This window comes from Neovison vison, chromosome 9 (assembly GCF_020171115.1).
Source record: "Neovison vison isolate M4711 chromosome 9, ASM_NN_V1, whole genome shotgun sequence".
Lineage (NCBI taxonomy): Eukaryota > Metazoa > Chordata > Mammalia > Carnivora > Mustelidae > Neogale > Neogale vison.
Window position 1 is genome coordinate 83,459,933 of NC_058099.1, and position 19,717 is coordinate 83,479,649.

A 19,717-nucleotide genomic window follows, 5' to 3' on the forward strand; every position below is an offset into this window, starting at 1 on the left:
CTTAAGAGGGCCTTCCTCACCCCATTTATTAAAAGTCATTTTCTGATATTTCTAGTTATTTTTGTATTTCATCTGGATTTTATTTCTTTTCCATGGTATGAAAGAAGAAAATTTTTTCCAAGTAATGACTAATCAGAACATCATTTACTGAATAGTTCAAGTCTTCCTTACCTATTTGTAATGCCATTCAAGTACTAAATTCCTGTGAATACATATCTCTGTTCCTGGATTCTCTGTTCTATGCCTTTAACCTATTTGATTATTCCTGTGCCGGTACCACACTATTTCATAACTTTGGCTCCCTGGACTGCTTTGATTTTGATAATGTTTTGTGCACGGTCTTCCAGATGAGAATTGTGATCAGGTTGTCCTATCCATTTAAAAACCTTGTTTTGGTTGTATGAAATTGCTTTGAATTTACAAGTTTATTTGGTGGGATGGACACATTAACTATATTGGGTCTTCCCTTCAGAACTGTGGTATGCCTCTCTATTTGGGGTGAGTCTTTTTTAATATCCTTCAGCATAGATTATTTTTTATTATTATTCATAGGCGCCTTCACATTTCTCTGTTAACCTTACTTCTACACGAATGGGATCTTCTCCTCCATACATTTCCTAACTGGTTATTGCTGGTATATAAAAAAGTTTTTGGTATTGGCATTGGGTGTTGTGCGGACTGCTTACTGAGCTTCTCGTAAATTATAATATCATGCCAGTAGATGATCATTAGTTTCCTTTTTGTCCAAAAACATTTATTTACGATGACAACTGTCTTACTTTGTGTTGTGTATACTTTTTAGTACTATCTTTGGGCAGAGGAGAGGAAGAGGGAATCTGACTCTCTGTGGAGCGCAGAGCCTGACTTAGGGCGTGATTTCATGCCCCTGAGCTGAACTGAGATGAAATCAAGAATCGAATGCTTAATCAGCTGAGCAACCCAGGTATCCCAGTATTTACCTTTTTAAAAGAAGTTCTCATACTACCTTTCCAATTTCTCCTTAATTACTTGGTCTATTTACATTTTCTACTTCTTTTTTTTTTTTTTAATTTGACAGAGAGATATCACAAATAGACAGAGAGGCAGGCAGAGAGAGAGGTAGAGGGAAGCAGGCTCCCTGCCGAGCAAAGAGCCCGATGTGGGACTCGATCCCAGGACCCTGAGATCCAGGACCCAGGACCCAGGCGCCCCTACATTTTCTACTTCTTATGTATTTTTAGTTCTATGTTTTTTTAAGGTCCTCACATTTCATCTAGTTCTTTCAGATTTATTGGAATGAAGCTATATAGTCACATTAGGAGCAAATTGTAATAGTACTCCCTTCTAATTAAAAAAGTCTCTATATGTACGTTATCTTTCTAAAAATTATTCTCATTATACATTTTTGTTCGTTACTTCTTGCTATTTTTATATTTTTCAAAGGTTTGCCTTTTAGTGGTTTTTACTTTAGAACCTTTTAATTTTATTGATCAAAATATGTTTTCTATTTTATTAATTTCTGCTTTTAACTTTTAAATCCCTTCTTACAGCTTACCTTGTTTTCTGGTTTCTAAAGTTAAGTTTTATTTCACTCATTTTCTGACTTCTCCCCTCCATCCTTCCCTCCCTCCCATCCTTTCCACCTTTTTTTAAAAGACTTAATTCCAAAGTAATCACCACACCGAGTGTGGGGCTCAAACTCACAACCCAGAGATCAAGTTACATGTTTCACCTCAGCCAGGTGCCCCTATTTTCAATTTTATTTCTTAAAAAATAAGTCAAACCTATAAATTTGCCCCAACATGTTATTTAGCAGAATCTCTCAGGTTTTGAGAAGTAACTTTTATTCATTCTAAATTGCCTATAATTTGTTTTGAGCTCCCCCATCAATGACTTAATGAAAGGTATAAAAGGTAATTAAAACATTTCCAAGTGGACTAATTTTGTTGCTAGTTTTATTACATTTTGCAAAGAGAACATGATCTGTAGAATCTTTGCATTTTTACAAGTTTTCCCCCTCATATCAACCATTTTGATTATTTCACAGGTCTTCCAAAAGAACATGGATTGTATTCATGGTAGATACAAGATACTTAGGAGATAATACCTTCCCTATCTCGACCTATCAATGGTAGGGGGTGGGACCTGAGATTTTTGCTTTAACATTATTATACAGTACAAATGACATGGGAGGGGGTGCAGTTCCATGATTTAAAAAAAAAAAAGATTTTATTTATTTGACAGAGAGAAATCACAAGTAGGCAGAGCAGCAGGCAGAGTGAGAAGGGGAAGCAGGCTCCCTGCTGAGTAGAGAGCCCTATTTGGGGCTCGATCCCAGGACCCCGAGATCATGACCTGAGCTGAAACCAGAGGCCCAACCCACTGAGCCACCCAGGCGCCCCCAGTTCCATGATTTTTGACATATCGTATTACCACCACCACAATCATAATCACAATCATAATCCAGAAGTTCATCACTGAAGGGTACACCTCTGCACAGCCTCTTTGTAATCAAATCACCCCCCTTCCCCCAAACTTGACAACCACACAGATCTATCCTCTATCACTATAGTTTTGCTTTTTCAAGAATGTCAAATACATGAAATCATGGAGTATGTAACTTTTGGGCTTCTTTTTCTTAGCATAGGACTTTGAGATCCATCCAAACTGTTACATACGTAATTCATTCCTTTTTATTGCACATGTGGATAACACTATCATTTGCTTATTCACTCGCCTGTTAGAAGACATTTTGGTGATCATGAATGGAGCTGCTATAAACATTCATGTATAGGTTTTTATGTGAACACGAGTTTTCATCTATTTAGAGTGAACACCCAGGAGTGATGGTGGGGTCATATGGTATGTTTAATGTTTAGAGAGTGCCAATCTGATTTGAGTGGCTACATTATTTTGCATTTCTACCAGCAGTCTATGAGAATTCCCATTGCTCTGCATCCTTGTACCATATATTTTAAAAATTTTAGCCATTCTGATAAGTGTGTAGTGGAAGACCTACTGATTTTGGAGAGATGTGTTAAATCCTCTCTCATAACTGGTTTGTTCATTTTTCCTTACATTTCTAAAATTTTCACTCTGTAAATTTTGAAACTGAGTTTTCAGGTTGCAGATGTATTTTAAAAAATCTTTCAGCAAGGGGTGCCTGGGTGACTCAGTTGGTTAAGCATCTGCCTTTGGCCTGGGTCATGGTCTGGGGTTCTTGGGATCAAGCTTCACATCGGGTTCCCTGCTTATCGGGGAGTCTGCTTCTCCGTCTCCCTCTGCCCCTCAACCCTGCTTGTACTCTCAATCTAAAATCTTTTTAAAAAATAATGTTAAGAAAAATCTTTCAGCAAACTATACTTTTTATTAGTCAAAAAGAAATGCTTCAGGCACCTGGGTGGCTCATACATTAGGCATCTGCCTTCATCTCAGGTCACAATCTCAGAGTCCCGGGATCGAGTCCCATGTCGGGCTCCCTGCTTGGTGGGGAGCCTGCTTCTCCCTCTCCCACTCCCCTTGCTTATGCTCCCTCTCTTGCTGTCTGTGTCAAATAAATAAATAAAATCTAAAAAAAAGAAAGATAAAGAAATGCTTTTTTCTTTGTCTCCTTTAATGGTTTTCATTTTGGATTCTATTTATTCTTTTTAGCCAGAAGTTAACAAAGCCACATCCACTTCTGTTAGCATCTGTCTGGCATGCCTTTGTCTGTTTCTTTATAATCCATGATAATTTAGATTTGCTTTTTGTAAATAGTGCATAGTTGGATTTTGTGTTTTTACTCAAGCCTAAGGAATATAATAATAAATAAGTATTATAAATATTTAGCCTACTCACACTTACTGTGAGAAAAGCATTTGGTCCTCTTTTTTTTTTCTATATAACTTTTTGCTTTTCTCTTTCTTGACTTCTCTTAGATTTTTAAATTCCACTCCCCATTCCTGGTAGTTGGTAGCTATGAAAGTTGTTGACATGTATTCCCTTCTCTCTCCTTGTCTTGGCGCACACTAAGTCTGCACTCTGCTTCCCTGCTCTGAACTCAGGCACGGCCATGTGACACTTTGGCTAAGGAAGTGTGAGAAGTGGTGTGTGTGCAGAAGCTGTAAGTCAGTGAATGTCGCCCCACTCTCTTTTTCCTTGGGTATCACAACCAGCAACATTCTAAATAGGGATGCTTCATCAGCTGGCTCCCAGGTTAAGGGTGATATGGAGCTCACTTTATTTTCCCATAGGCAGTAATAGTCATTCAGACTTTTCTGATTATAGACATCTCATGATTACAGAGGGGAACAGCAGGTCGCATGGCATCATCAGTTGCTTTGATTTAAAATCTTATCATGGGGATGCCTGGGTGGCTCAGTGCGTTAAGCCTCTGCCTTTAGCTCAGGTCATGATCTCAGGGTCCTAGGATCAAGCCCCACATCAGGCTTTCTGCTCAGCAGGGAGCCTGCTTCCTCCTCTCTGTCTCTGCCCACCTCTCTGCATACTTGTGATCTCTGTCAAATAAATAAATAAAATCTTTAAAAAAAATAAAATAAAATCTTATCACAGATTCACGGTTCAGTTTGCTTAGTAATTCTTAGAGAAAATTTTTTTTTAGTTGTTGAGTAAGAAGTCTAATACTGAAATCTTGTGTTTTCTCATTAATTCCCCAAGTATTTGTGTGCTTATTATATGCCAGTTGCTTACTACTTGTGTAATTACTATACATCTGAGTTTGTGGAGGACTTGTACTTTTCTTTCATAATATTTACCTTTTATCCCTTTGCAGGGCATATTGGGGGATCTCTCAAATATTCCATTTCATGAATTTAAGCTTCAGCTGAACCCATTCTGCGATCTAGCCCATCTTCTGAGTGGTTTTTCATAAGCATATTTTTAATTTTTAGAATTTAAATATTTCTTTTTCCTAGCATCTTATTCCTTATGGATACAACATGCTTATGACTCTCTGAAGAACTTAATCATATTCATTTTTAAGTTTCTTCTGTTTCTTCTACTAATTACTTTCTTGAACAGGTTAATTTGTTTTGTTCTTTCCTTTTACAATACTGATTTTCTTCCTGATTCTTGGCATATTTATAGATGCGGATCTAAGATTATAGTTTGAAATGATTTTCCTCAGCCAAATAATTGTTTCACTTTCAGCAAACATAAATGCTGATCATGGCACCTCTGGTGATTAGAAAGGGAGTGGCTGGTCCCCACAGGCAGAGTGAATGGGTGGCAGCACATCTTCAGTTCCTCCTTGGGAGTCATCTGGATAACACCCTTCTTCTCTGATCCCAGTGTGTTCTGCATTAGAACTCCTACCTCAAAGTAGGTAGGAGCCTTTCTGAGCCTTAGCCTGGTCTTAAAGTCCAGAATTAGGTGCTTCAGAGGTGCGAGGAATAGTTGAACTGTTTCACTCTTTAATTAACTGATCCTTTGATAATCTATTTTTTATCTTCTAGTAATTCCACTGTTCATTTTCTTGTTTTCCAATTCTGCTATTAATCTATTTTTAATATTTTTCCAGTCATTTCAGTGAGATTCTGGAAGAGTAAAAGAATGTATTCAGTCATCTCTGTTAAGTGATAGGCTCCAGCATACAGTTTATAATCAGAATCTTTAAAAAAAATTGTCATCGCCTATCTTGCTGATCCTCTGAAAATCTCGAGATTAGGGATTATCCATGTGAAATAAGACTTCTTCCTGGACACAGTACTGGACAGTAATGGAAAAGTAATTATTGCAATAGTAATTATGACCCTTTGTAATTATGTGTGGATTTAAGGGAGGAGTACAAACTCCTTGCTACAACTGTTTTAAAAACTTCAAAAAACTCCTCTTTGCATAGGCTGCACATACTCTGGTAATCATTCAGCAAAGGTACACAGTAACTTCTCAGTAAAAGTACAGGCTTGTAACTTCCTCTAACCCAGATGAAAATACTGTATTTCAGTGAAGTGACACTGCTTCAGGTGTAGTATTAGAAGTTTAACACCAGACTTCTAAAATCCTCACTTTAAACGACAAAATATCCACATCGATGATTCTTTTTTTTTTTTTTTTTTTTTAAGATTTATTTATTTGAGAGAGAGAGCGAGTACCTTTGCAGGTGCATAAGCAGGGGGAGGGGCAGCCAGACAGACTACCCGCTGAGCAGGGAACCTGACATGGGGCTCATCCCAGGACCTTGAGATCCTGACCTGAGCTAAAACTGTGGTAAAAGAAAACGGAGGTTATCAGCATAAACTCACTTCTACTTCTTCCTAATGGTCTTTCACCCCAAACTTGCCAGAATGCATCCCACTTGAAGAGTACAAATCATTCTTAACATATTTTGCAATGTGAACTGTATTCCTGTTTTTTCCTTACCGTATTTCCCTGTTTACCCGGTTCCCTAAGTTACTTATCTCACCATTTTGCACTGCACGCATGGAGGTGAGCCGCCTCAAATTCACTGAGCAATCAAGTAACCTACATCCACACCCGTTCACATCTCTTTCTTCCAGTCCTAACAGCATTAACGCATCTCATGCTCCCGCCTCCCTGGCTCCTGCTCCCCAGGTGAGCCTTTCACTCCCCAGCACCTTTACTATCTTTGTCAAGTTCGTTCCTTTCAATCTATAAACACTTAAGTCACTCTCAGTCTAAAAAAATTCTTTTCGAACTCATCGCTTCCTCTTTTCATCCAGACTCCTTCAAAGAGTAGTCTATACCCATTCTTCAGTGTCCCCTCAGGGTGGCCCTGTCCCCTCAACTTGTCTCAATCTGGCTACTTGTCTACCACTTCACTGAATGACTCCCTCCAAGGTCACCAGGAACCTAACTGCCAAAGCCAAACACATTCTCTGCAGCATGACACTGGTACCTATTTCCTCCTTCTTGAAATGCTATTACCGCTCTCCTCAAAATCCTTTCTCTGCTTCTGACTTAAACCTTTTTTTTTTTTTTTAAGATTTTATTTATTTATTTGACAGATCACAAGTAGGCAGAGAGGCAGGCAGAGAGAGGAACGGAAGCAGGCTCCCTGCTGAGCAGAAAGCCTGATGTGGGGCTCGATGTGGGGCTCAATCCCAGGACCCTGGGATCATGAAGGCAGAGGCTTTAACCCACTGAGCCACCCAGGCACCATCATCTCCTGAATTCTGTTAGGCAAACGTGATAACTACACTACGGAAACCCCACTCATCTGAATTCTGAAGATGCTTTATTTTTTTAATTTTAAAAAGATTTTATTTATTTATTTGACAGAGAGATCACAAGTAGGCTGAGAGGCAGGCAGCGACGGGGGGGTACAGGGGGGTGGTGGAAGCAGGCTCCCCGCTGAGCAGAGCGCCTGATTCGGGGCTCGATCCCAGGACCCTGAGATCATGATCCAAGTGAAAGGCAGTGACTTAACCTACTGAGCCACCCAGGCACCCCTGAAGATGCTTTAAAATTCCAAACCTTAACTCTTTTCCCTACTGCAGTTTTCTTTTTTTAAAGATATTTAAAATTTATTTTATTTATTTGAGAGAGAGAGAGAGGGAGAATGAGTGGTGGAGGGGCAGAGGGAGAAATAGGCTCCCCGCCAAGCAGGGAACCTGACACCGAACTTGATTCCAGGACCGTGGGATCATGACCCTAGCTGAAGGCGCACATAACCAACCGAGTTACCCAGGTCCCCCCCAACTGCCACCCAATACAGTTCTTAATCCCTCTATCCAACCTCCATGATACCATCCCCGACCTCAGCCACATAAATAGGAGTCCAGCCTCTGCCTCCTACCACCTCCTTACTTCCCACAAGCAAGTCTTGCTTACTTTATTTCCTAAATAAAATTCAAACTTATTTCTTCCCTTGATATCTTATTTCAGATCCCTTTTCCTCTTGTTATTGCCTAATCCAGAAGTTACCAAACTCTTGTTTGGTGGATCTAGTTGTTAAGACACCCCTTTTAAAAAAGGATTCTAGGGGCACTTCGGTGGCTCAGTCAGTTAAGTGTCCAGCTCTTGATTTCAGCTCAGGTTATGATCTCAGGGTTGTGAGGTCAAGCCTTGCGTCCGACCCAGTGCTCAGCGCAGAGACTGCTTGAGATGCTCTCTCCTTCTATCCCTCACCACCTCCATCTGTGCATGCACACTCTCTGAATTAAAAAAAAAAATGAAAAGGGAATCTATAATCAAATATATTTAAGAAGGGCTGTGTAACCTATGCCTGTCTTAGAAATTCAGAATGACCGTTAGCTTGCAGCAGCCCTGATAAGTCATACAGTAAAGAAACCCGCTTAACTTTAAGTCAGGGTCTCTCTTACTTTTGTCCATGGAACCCTTTCAGTAAAGACGGGGGGAAGTCTTTAATTTTTATTTGAAAATTTAAAAACGACGCTCCTCAGAAGAGTATGGCATCATCTCTGATCATTCATGATCTAACATGGAATCCTCCACATGTCATTTCCGTTCTTCAACCCTTTTATTAGTGAGGAGAAAGAACCGGCTCCGTGCAACATGGCTTGTAAGTCTCCTTGATACCACTGTCTGATGACATCCCACCAACTCTGAAATCTATGCCGCCTTCCCCAAACACATCCCTCTCATGCCTTTGGCTCTATACTTCCACTTATGTTGTTCCCTCTACTTTGAGAGGATTCTTTTCCTTCCTCCCCTTATTCACCTGTTTCCAACAGGTGAAACAGACTTTCAAGACTTTAGATGTGAGCTCTTTAAATGACCTTTCTTGGCCCCAGTTCTCTCTTCCCCAAACACGGGCTACATTCCCTAAGTGGTCCCATTAGAGGATGTGATCTCTGCTTGTGTGTCTCCTACTCTTATGCTACCTACTGGTTAAGGGCTATTATCTTTCTTTATTGTTTTACTCCCACAGCACTCAATCCGTGATCCATGAACTCAACAGTACTGCAGTGGTCCTTTGATAACAATCAGGCAGGGCCTTCTAGAAGAAATCTGACACACCAGCTTTTCTCTGATTTTACCTGTCAAGTCACAGTCTGGTTGAACTCAGGACTTAATCTATGCATGTTCTACATAGGGAGGCATAATTTAGTCCTGAGATGTACATTCATATGCTTTTTACATATTCTGCCTTTAAGTACCTGACCTTGATGGGGGAGGGTCAGGCATACTTTCTGATAGCCGTGCTCTGCACTTGCAATGCTCACTGGCTTTTCTCTCCATGGCTTCCTCAAGCCCTTCTTCTCTCTCTCTCACTTTTTTTTTTTTTTAAAAAGATTTTATTTATTTATTTGACAAACAGAGATCACAAGTAGGCAGAGAGAGAGAGAGGGAAGCAGGCTCCCTGCTGAGCAGAAAGCCCGATTTGGGGCTTGATCCCAGGACCCTGAGATCATGACCCGAGCCAAAGGCAGAGAACTTAACCCACTGAGCCACCCAAGCGCCCCACGCCCTTCCTCTCTTAACAAGGTCACAGGACAAAAAAGGGATTAAGAGCAAAACATGCGTTCTGGTTCAAATCCCAGCTCTACCACTTATTTAAAGCTCTGTAATTTTGGGCAACTTATACCATCTGTCTCCTCAGCCTCCACATCTATAAAATGGGCCCAATAATGGTTCCTTGGCTTATATAGTTGCTGTAATCCAGAAATAGGGTTATTTCTGGTTATTATGAATTAGGATATGCCAGTGGTTTCTGGCCCGTGATTTGCCGTATTTCCACTTTTACCCAAATGTTAAAACTCCCCAATTTATTACCCTGTCTTTTCGAGGGCCTTATCATGCTTCCATATTTTTTTTCCTCCCTCCACAGGATATTAATTCCATCAATGTAAAGGTTTTATTTTGTTCATTGCTGAAAGCAAAAGCACCTGGAATAGTATCATACATTTTAGGCCCACAGGAAATATTTGTTGAATGAAAGTTGGAGAGTGTCAAAAAGAAAACATATCCAAAAGTTTCGTTGCAATAAAAAGAATGAATCTTTCCATTCTTTAATGGGTCTCTCTAACGTCTTCCAGTACTATATTTTAAAATACCATATGCCACAATGAAAACATAAGAAATTTATTAAAATTTGAAGGCAAAAACATAATTTTAAAAGATTTAGATCTATGTCAGGTGTGATACAGTATGGATGCTTTCTTGAAATTCAAAATCAGATCCAAGAGTATCACTTTCAGAGTGTTCTAACAGATTGAGTTTACTTTTAGTCGTCTTGGATGAAACAGTCACTATTCTACTTTCTTTCTTGCCAGAAACATGTTTTTTCAAAGACTCACTCTTAACTGGTTCATTAACCAAAGAATCACTTTGTCCGATTCCTTTACTATTCCTATTTACAGGTGAGTCAGAGCAAGAATGCAGATCCTTTCTGGGCTGTTTTTTAGCACAATATTTTTTGGTATATTCACCTGTTTTGGTCATTTTCTTGGAAGAAGATCTGTTATTTCTAGACAATTCATCTTCTTTTCTTTGGCTTCCAGTTCCAGACATCACATCTGCTGAAGGAGAACATGTTCTAGCAATGAATTCTTTGATAGAGTCCTGCTGCTGTTCATTGACTGGGACTTCCAGGTTGTCTCTAGACATTTCTAAGGTCTCCTGCGTGGAACCGGGCACATGGAAGGAGTCAAGAGGCAAAGGAATTCTAGCATCACCTGTAATTTTCTGAAACTGGAGAGAAAAACAAAAGACAACAAAACAAAAATTCAGTGATGAACAAAGTCAACCATTAAAAAGTTGAGTCCATGACGTCAATGCTACTCTGTGACTGTATTATTAAGATAGTCGTTGATTGGGGGTGCCTGGGTGGCTCAGGTCATGATCCCAGGATCCTGGAATCAAGTCCTGCATCGGGCTCTCTGCTCAGTAAGAAGCCTGCTTCCCCTGCTCTCTCTGCCTGCCTCTCCGCCTACTTGTGATCTCTGTCTGTCAAATAAATAAAGAAAATCTTAAAAAAAAAAAAGAGACAGTCATCTATTAGTCAGAAGATTTTAGACCCAGTTTTTTTCTAATTCTACCTTGCCAGTTTATTCCCAACTTAACTTTGCTACATCCAAGGCAATGACTACTACATTTTCAGACTTTGTGTCTGGGATGATTATTGCTCACTTCCCAGGGCACTGGGGTGGCTCAGTGGGTTAAGCCTCTGCCTTCCGGCTCAGGTTATGATCCCAGGGTCCTGGGATCAAGCCCGGCATCGTGCTCTCTGCTTAGCAGGGAGCCTGCTTCCCCCACCCTCTGCCTGCCTCTCTGCCTACTTGCGATCTCTCTCTCTCTATCAAATAAATAAATAAAATCTTAAAAAATAATAATAATAAAGCCCTATTCCCTAAGAAAATTAGTTTCTTTTCTATCCTCCAGGAACATGTAAGGAGTATCCAATTTGTGATGAGACTATTCTCAAGCTGTCAGTTCCCAAGCCTGTCTAAGGTTGGCTGAGACAGGAGATGAAGGGAAGGCTCCAAGGAAGGCCGGGAAAAAGCAGATCGGTTGTCCACTCTCACTTCCCTAACTGGGAGGCTCCCTATAATATACTGTCTATTAGTTATGTCTGGATTACTTAGTTAAGAAGATTATCCATATCAGTACTTGTACCTTCATTAGTGTTCCTTCATTGTAAGCTGACTGCATACAAATAGAAACCTAGATGAAATATGAATAGAATAGACATTTACACAATTTAAAATTTGGAATATTTTCTCTAATGTTTCATTTCTTTCTTCACTGAGGATAGTTTGCTTTATATCATACATTTGCAAAAGACCTATCTTTCTTATTTGTAACTACACGGTATTATGAAATGGGTCCAAACTTACTAATTTCACATCTGGAAAGGCTCCTCCCAAGTATGTGAGTTAAATAGGGACAGAGCATCATTATTTTCTCTCTGACTTGGTAATCCCCTTTTGGCTAATCACCCTTAGAATCATAATGTTCTTTTCTATCCACTTACTTGGATATTTTGCATCTGTCCTAGGGGGTTCTGCTTTGATTCTGGTTTTTCTTCTTCAAGTGCCTTCTTTTCTTCCTTAGGCAGACTACTAAGAGTAGAATTCATCTGGGGACGACCCAGTAAATGAAAATCTGACTGATCTATACCAGCCATTGTGGCAAACTGCCCAAGCCTGGACAGGAGGAGGGAAGGAGGAAAAAGCAAAGGTTATTATAATTCCATGCGAGCAGCTTCGATTTCCCTGTACCTATAATCATGAAATACCCTACTCCAGATACAAGCCCCTATTCTCTTCCAATTTCTGAGCCCTTCCAGATTCATGCTTTGGGACCACATTAGCTCACACAGCCTTTGCAGCTACCAGTCGATTTCTTAATCCATTTCAGCGCTTCAGCTTCTAGTAAGCACCCAGTGCATCACCTCTCACTCCACCCCCACCTCCTGACCACCTTTCCTCCAGTTTCCAAAAACTTGTTCATTCCTTCCTTCCCAACACCAACCCCTTCACCCATAAAACATCACTCCATCAATTTCAATCTCCAGTTCTTTCAGCATCTTCCTTTAGCAAAATTGTTCCTGGTTGAGAATGACTGATCTGTATCTATATGTGCCCTGCAGATTAATAATAATTTTTGTGTGTAGGACAAAAACTACTGTAATTCAAACATATTTTACAAGGAAGATAAATAAAAGGGAAGGAAATTCCGATGCATTCTGGAATATGTTCAAGTAAAATTATCTTCATGTAGTCTTTCCCCAAAACTATACCTACAAATTATCTTATCAACAGGTTATTCTTTTATAATGGGCTCTCTCCTCTACCAAAGCAGGTTTAGCATTTTGCATTTCTTTTAATTCCTCACTTAAAAAACGCCCTATATTACACACTAAAGACAACTACGGAAGCAATGAGAATTGTTCACATTTCTCAGTAAACCATCATTACAGATGCAAAGGGAATCATGCCACGGAGAGAAATTAACTAACCCGGCATCTTTAAGGAGGTCCAAGAAAGCATGGAACTTCTGAAAAGAATTCTCAATGCTGCCCAAAACACCTTCATCATCCAGCATCATGCTTGTCAAGGACTGTGCATGCAGGGCTTCAGACAAAGAGAAGTTTATATTTCTTAACTGGGCATTTTCATGTTCCAGCTACAAAAAAAAATTGAAAATGTCTGACATGATTTTCTTCCATTGTCCTAAAAAAAAAAGTTCTTAAGCAATAAAACTAAAACAGTTCAAATGTAATTAATTTGTAATTACTATTTTTGCCTATAAAGACAGAGACTACATCACTGAAGAATCAAAACCCAAAGGGGCTGCCTGGGTGGCTCAGTGGGTTAAAGCCTCTGCCTTCACTCTGCCTTTGGCTCAGGTCATGATTCCAGGGTTCTGGGATAGAGCCCGCATCAGGCTGTCTGCTCAGCAGGGAGCCTGCTTGCCCGCACTCCAACCCCACCCCCGCCGGCTTCTCTGCCTATCTGTGATCTCTGTCAAATAAATAAATAAAATCTTAAAAAAAAAAAAATGACATAAGTGGAGGGGCTCCTGGGTTGCTCAGTAGGATATGCTCTGCATTTGACTCAGGTCCCGACCTTAGGGTCCTGGGATTGAGCCCTACATGGGGCTTTCTGCTCAGTGTGGAGCCTGCTTCTCCCTCTTCTCCCTGCTTGTGCTCTCGCTCATGCTCTCTCTTTCAAATAAATAAATAAAACCTTAAAAAAAAAAAAAAAAAAAAAAAGAAAACCCAAATATACCCAACAAAGTTTCCTATACAACATTTAGGTGGTATATAAATAAACCAAAGTAACTGTTCTATTAAGGATCTTTTTAAAAAATTAATTAATTAATTAATTAATTAATTTGTCAGAGAGAGTGAGCACGGGCAGACAGAGGCAGAGGGAGAAGCAGGCTCCCTGCTGAGCAAGAAGCCCGATGTGGGACTTGATTCCAGGATGATGGGATCATGACCTGAGCCAAAGGCAGCCGCTTAACCCACTGAGCCACCCAGGCGTCCCTATTAAGGATCTTTTAAAAGATCACTTTTCTAACTGGTTATATTCATAACAGAGCCTCATTTACATTAGAAAAATTAGTTGCTTAAGGTTTGCTTTAAATTAGAAAGTGAATTGCTTCTCGGGCCTTTTGGCTAAGATCAAGTGTAGTATCTGTTCTTATCAGTTTAAATTAGAAAGTGAAATAGTCTGATTTGAGCAAAGCATATTCCAACTTTGCTGGACATTAAGGATTAACTTTACTGAGCAAAATATTAAATGGCTAAGGTTAAAAGTTCTAAATCATACCCAGCTTATTAACTGTACAATGATTAATATCTTCCTTGGCTTCTTGAAAATGTTTCCTCCCTCATGTGACCCCTCCCCCTCACCATCTATTCATCTAAAGCCACAGGTAAACCTGACTAGTATTTCTCAGAGAGGCTCTTTTGTTCATGACAGAGCTTTTACCTTACAGGTGCTCAACCTTTACGGAATGAATAAATGTTCGTCAATCCCATGTATGCACTTGGAAAAGTTCCTCCCAAAACTCACCTTATAATAATTAATTACGTTTACATACAACTTCTGAGCTTATGTCCTGCTTCCATGCACAGTAGCCTAATGTAATTCTCATAGTATATATTTTTATTTTTCATTGCATTCTTAGTTTTCCAATATTTTATATGTATTAATTTAAATTATTCACTGTCAGTAAATAGTTTCATCATGTCTTTTATGTTACTATGTATGCTTTATAAGCATAAATGCTTTCTTTTTTTTCTTAAAAGATCTTGTTTATTTGACAGAGAAAGAGATATCACAAGTAGGCTGAGAGACAGTCAGAGAAAGAGGGCAAAACACGCTCCCCACTGAGCAGAGCGCCCGATGTGGGGGCTTGATCCCAGGACCCTGAGAGCATGACCTGAGCTGAAGGCAGAGGCTCAATCCACTGAGCTACCCAGGTGCCCCCCAAGCATAGGTGCTTTCTTTCTTTCTTTCTTTTTTTTTTTAAAGATTTTATTTTATTTATTTGACAGAGAGAGATCACAAGTTAGGCAGAGAGGCAGGCAGAGAGAGAGAGAGGAGGAAGCAGGCTCCCTGCTGAGCAGAGAGCCCGATGCGGGACTCGATTCCAGGACCCTGAGATCATGACCTGAGCCGAAGGCAGTGGCTTAACCCACTGAGCCACCCAGGCGCCCTGCATAGGTGCTTTCTTGAACTGAAGCGTCATAAACAGAAGATAAGCTAACATCATAAATACACGCATGCACACACACACAAAAAAACCCTAAGATTTTTACTTTTTTTTTTTTTTTTTTTTAATTTGCCTCATGCCCAAAATAGGTGGACCTTAGTGCAGGGCTTGAACTCACAACGCTGAGATCAGGACCTGAGCTGAGATCAAGAGTCGATGCCTAACTGACTGAGCCACCCAGGCATCCCTAAGATTTTTCCATTTTAAAAACATTTTTTGGAATAGAGATCATATGACCCCTAAATATAAGGAAATACAAAAGTTCATATGATACAACCAATTCACAATATATTTTAGAATTTATAAGCTGCATGTGTATGCCTTAAGATCAAATAAAAATAAAACTAAAACACTTTCAAAAGTACAAGAAAAAACTTGTTTACCTCACTGACTCGTTTATCAGCCTTAAACCTTATTACTCTTTCCTCCTTTAACTGCTTTAGGCACTCCTCCAGTTTCTCCTAGTGTGAAAAAATAAAGTGTATTATAAACAATTCATAGTATCATATCCAAAAGCCTTTCCAGTTATAGATCTCACCAAGGATATAGGCACAGAGCCACAAGTAGAGTCAGACTTCAGGATTTTTTTTTTTTTCTTTTTAAATTTATTTGAGAGAGACACAGCGAGAGAAGGAATACAAGCAGGGGGAGTGGGAGAGGGAGAAGCAGGTTTCCTGTCGAGCAGGGAGCCGGATGTGGGGCTCAATCTCAGGACCCTGGAATCATGACCTAAACCAAAGGCAGACACTTAACAACTGAGCCACCCAGGTGCCCCAGACTTCAGGATTATAATCTACTACTTACGATATCATACCGTGCTGGTGAAATTAATTACCAAAAATATCAAATTAGCAGGGACACCTGGGTGACTCAGTTGGTTGGATGACTGCCTTCGGCTCAGGTCATGATCCCGGAATCCCGGGATCGAGTCCCGCATCCCCAGGATCGAGTCCCGCATCCCCAGGATCGAGTCCCGCATCGGGCTCCCAGCTCCATGGGAAGTCTGCTTCTCCCTCTGACCTTCTCCTCGCTCATGCTCTCTCTCACTGTCTCTCTCTCAAATAAATAAATAAAATCTTAAAAAAAAAATCAAATTAGCATATTAAAAATTTATTTGATTCCAATACTTTTCAAGATAAATATGTGGCAGCTCACCATAAAAGGCATATGTGTATAATATAGTTAAGTCTGAAATAAATAAAAAACTAAGGCCAAAAAGGGAAAATTCTCCTTTTATTAATAGGTCCCTTTATAACTAGCAATCTTATTAACACAGTTAATCCACCCAAATTATGTTATTGCAGATTCAAATGCATTTTTTAAAAAGTAAACACTTTTAAAGCACGTAACAAAGCCCTTATTAGGAATTTCTGGAATATTAATTTAATCATCAAAGCCCTACAAGGAAAGAACAATTATTAACTCCATGTCTTTTTGCAGGTGAGAAAACAGAGGCAGAGAGAAGTAGAGTAGGATACTCAAGACCATGTCTCCTAAGACATTATGTTGTAGAACCACATTCTGAACTCAGGAAGTTGGGTGCCATGCCTGTTCACAGAAGTGGTAATTTCCCCATTCACCAACGTCCATAAAATAAAATGCACACTGGTAAACCCCCCTTTAATTTCCAAGAACAAGACACTTAAAGTCCTTGCAGTGGTTGGCAGAATTCTAAAAGAGCCTCCCCCCACCCCCGCCCCAAGATTCCTACCTGCTCAACTATGAATATTCCCAGTTAACCAAATCCTAGTCTAGGTGCCGCAGTGAAGGGATTTTGCAGACGTAATTAAGGTTCCTCAAATCTTTAATTGATCTTAAGAGATTATTCTGGTGGATGTGACTGATCAGGTGGCCCACTGAAAGGGACTGGGGTCTTCCTTAAGATCTCAAGTAAAAAAGGGACAAGGGGAGATTCTCTGTGGCTGGCTTGGAACACGTCAAGTGTGATGTTGTGGCAAGGAAGGCAGGATGGAGGCCTCTAAGAGCTGAGCCTGTCCCCTGACATCCAGCCAGCATGGAAAGGAGGATCTGTGTCCTACAACTCCAGAAACTGAATGAGGCCAATGAGCTGTGTAGTTGGGAGTAGGTTCTTTCCCAGAGCCTCATGATGGGAACATACCCTGACTGACATCCCGAGTTCATCTTGATGAGATGAAGCAGAGAGCCCAGTTGTGCCATACCTGGACTTCTGACCTACAGAACTGGGAGCTCGTCAGCAGGTGTTGTTTCAAGCCACTAAGTTCACAGCAACAGAAAATCAATATACTACTCAACCTTCAGGTTCATGAACAAAATAAGTGACCGTTACTGTTTTAAGCCACTGTTTTGGGGCTGGTGTCTTATGCAGCAATAAATAAATAAAATACCTCTATTTATTAAAACAAGGAGGTATATTTATATATTTTAAAGGCTTTTGAACGATCACTTAAAGAATTTCAACTTAAAATTTAGTTTGCCCCTGGTGCATGTGGGTTGAGGGGAGGAACTCTATTAAATGCTGTCACTGAAAAAGGAAACTAGAACCAGTTTCTGGACAGTGAGTACATACCAATGATCTTACACCTAGGAATTTACCCTAAGGAAACCACCAGAGATGCGACAAAGATTTATCTACCGACATGTTATATGGGACTGTTTTAGAACTAAATCCTAGAAGTAAGCTACAAGCTTCCAAATTGGGTTAAATAAAAACAGCATACCCATTTGAAGAAATGCTCTGTGAAGCCACTAAAAAACACTGACAACAAGAGATCTTAACCAGAATTAATGACTGGGCCTCAGGAGTTCTATATACTGTGTGTTTTTTCAGGGAAGATAGTACATAAACTTAATCTAAGATTCTCTGGTGTATAAGAGTATTTAGTGATAGGACAAAATATTTTTGGTATCTTTCTATAGCAAAAGGGTAGACTGGGTATGTGTACATATAGAGGTGGCTTTTATCTTTTTCAGTAAGTTTTTCATTATTTTTAAAATTTTGCACAATGAACACACACTTTATACTCAGAACTTAGGTTTAAAAATTTAAAAACAGTCTAATAACTTCAAATTCTTTAATGTTTCATTATACAGTTGAAGCCAGCCACATTTTTAATGGGGACAAAGACAAAAAAAAATTGCATAATTCCTCTACTCACTTATATAATGGTTTTGATATTTAAAACTTAGTTCACAGAAATTCTAAACAAACACCACCATCAGGGAAGTACAGACTGAGAGTCCATTCTCAACTGGCTCCAAGGATGAACAGCACATTGTGCAATTACCTGACACGGCTTCTCCCTCTAGTGGAGGGAGTCAGAACAACACGTTGGCTTTTCATGAGAAAGTGTACCCTCCTCCTCCAAAGTTTTAAGTAATTCATGCTCTTTAAAAAAATATGAAACCTTACGAGACTCATAATCATAGGAAACAAACTGAGGGTTGCTGGAAGGGAGGGGGATGGGGGGATGGCGTAACCAGGTGATGGACATTAGGGGGACACAAGATGTAACAAGCACTGGGTATTCTGTAAGACTGATGAACCACTGAATTCTACCTCTGAAACTAATAATGCATTATGTTAATTGATTGAATTTAAATAATTTTTTTTTTTCAAAAGCTCAATGTCTACATTTAAAAAAAAAAAAGTGGTACCAAAAGATTAGATAATAAAATTACGGGGGTGCCTAGTGTCTGCCTTTGACTCAGGTCACCATCCCAGGGTACTGGGATCGAGCCCTGCATCTGGCTCTCTGCTCAGCGGAAAGCCTGCTTCTCCCTTTCCCACTCCCCCTGCTTGTGTTCCCTCTCTTGCTGTGTTTCTCTCTGTCAGATAAATAAATAATATCTTAAAAAGAAAAGAAAATTACATGATATTTGGTTATGTAAATTAGACTAATGATTCTTCTTGTTATCTGCTCTCCTTCCCCTTCTATACATTGGCTAGTTTGATTCTTTTTCTGAAACAAAGCTCCCATCATACTATATATCTAATTTTATGTTCAACTTTTTTCCACTGTACATTAGATCAATCATTTTTTTATACAATTAAGGGATTCACAGCCTTGATTTTTTAAAAAAGATTTATTTTTTGAGAGAGAGAGCAGGTGTACCTGTGAGCTGGCAGGGGAGGTGGGGAGAGAGAGAGAGAAAGTGAAAGAATCTCAAACAGACTCCCTACTGAGCAAGCAGCCCAACTCGAGGCTTGATCTCATGACCTGAGCTGAAATCAAGAGTCAGTCACTTAACCAACTGAGCCACCCCTAAACTTGAATTTTTTTTTTTTTAAAGATTTTATTTATTTATTTGACAGAGATCACAAGTAGGCAGAGAGGCAGGCAGAGAGAGAGGAGGAAGCAGGCTCCCTGCTGAGCAGAGAGCCTGATGCGGGACTCGATCCCAGGACCCTGAGATCATGACCTGAGCTGAAGGCAGCGGCTTAACGCCACCCAGGCGCCCCTAAACTTGAATTTTTTAATGGGCTATAAAATATTCCACTGAGCATGTCTCTTGGTTCTATAAGCATTCCTGCATTAAACATTTAAATTATTTCTAGCCTTCCAATATAAAACAAAATAACTATTTTTACACATGAAGGCCTTTTTCC

At 39.8% G+C, this 19,717-nt stretch overlaps 1 protein-coding gene and 1 pseudogene across 5 annotated transcripts in view; one reads left to right on the forward strand and one right to left on the reverse strand.

Annotated features, from left to right (window-relative positions):
* Positions 1–4,459: 4,459 nt before the first annotated feature.
* CEP78 (centrosomal protein 78) overlaps positions 4,460–19,717 on the reverse strand; it is a 39,094-nt gene continuing 23,836 nt past the window's right edge. For 2 of the 5 annotated variants that reach the window (XM_044265846.1, XM_044265843.1), the window contains 5 exons: positions 15,513–15,590; positions 12,863–13,029; positions 11,876–12,047; positions 11,518–11,565; positions 9,881–10,593 (listed from right to left, as the gene is read on the reverse strand). In XM_044265846.1, the coding sequence (XP_044121781.1) occupies positions 10,030–10,593; positions 11,518–11,565; positions 11,876–12,047; positions 12,863–13,029; positions 15,513–15,590 (1,029 nt within the window). In that variant the 3' untranslated portion in view covers positions 9,881–10,029. Of the gene's footprint in view, positions 5,514–9,880; positions 10,594–11,517; positions 11,566–11,875; positions 12,048–12,862; positions 13,030–15,512; positions 15,591–19,717 lie in introns of those variants that run through there. The other 3 variants (XM_044265848.1, XM_044265845.1, XM_044265844.1) reach the window with 3 other exon arrangements.
* LOC122917935 lies at positions 14,006–14,134 on the forward strand (annotated as a pseudogene).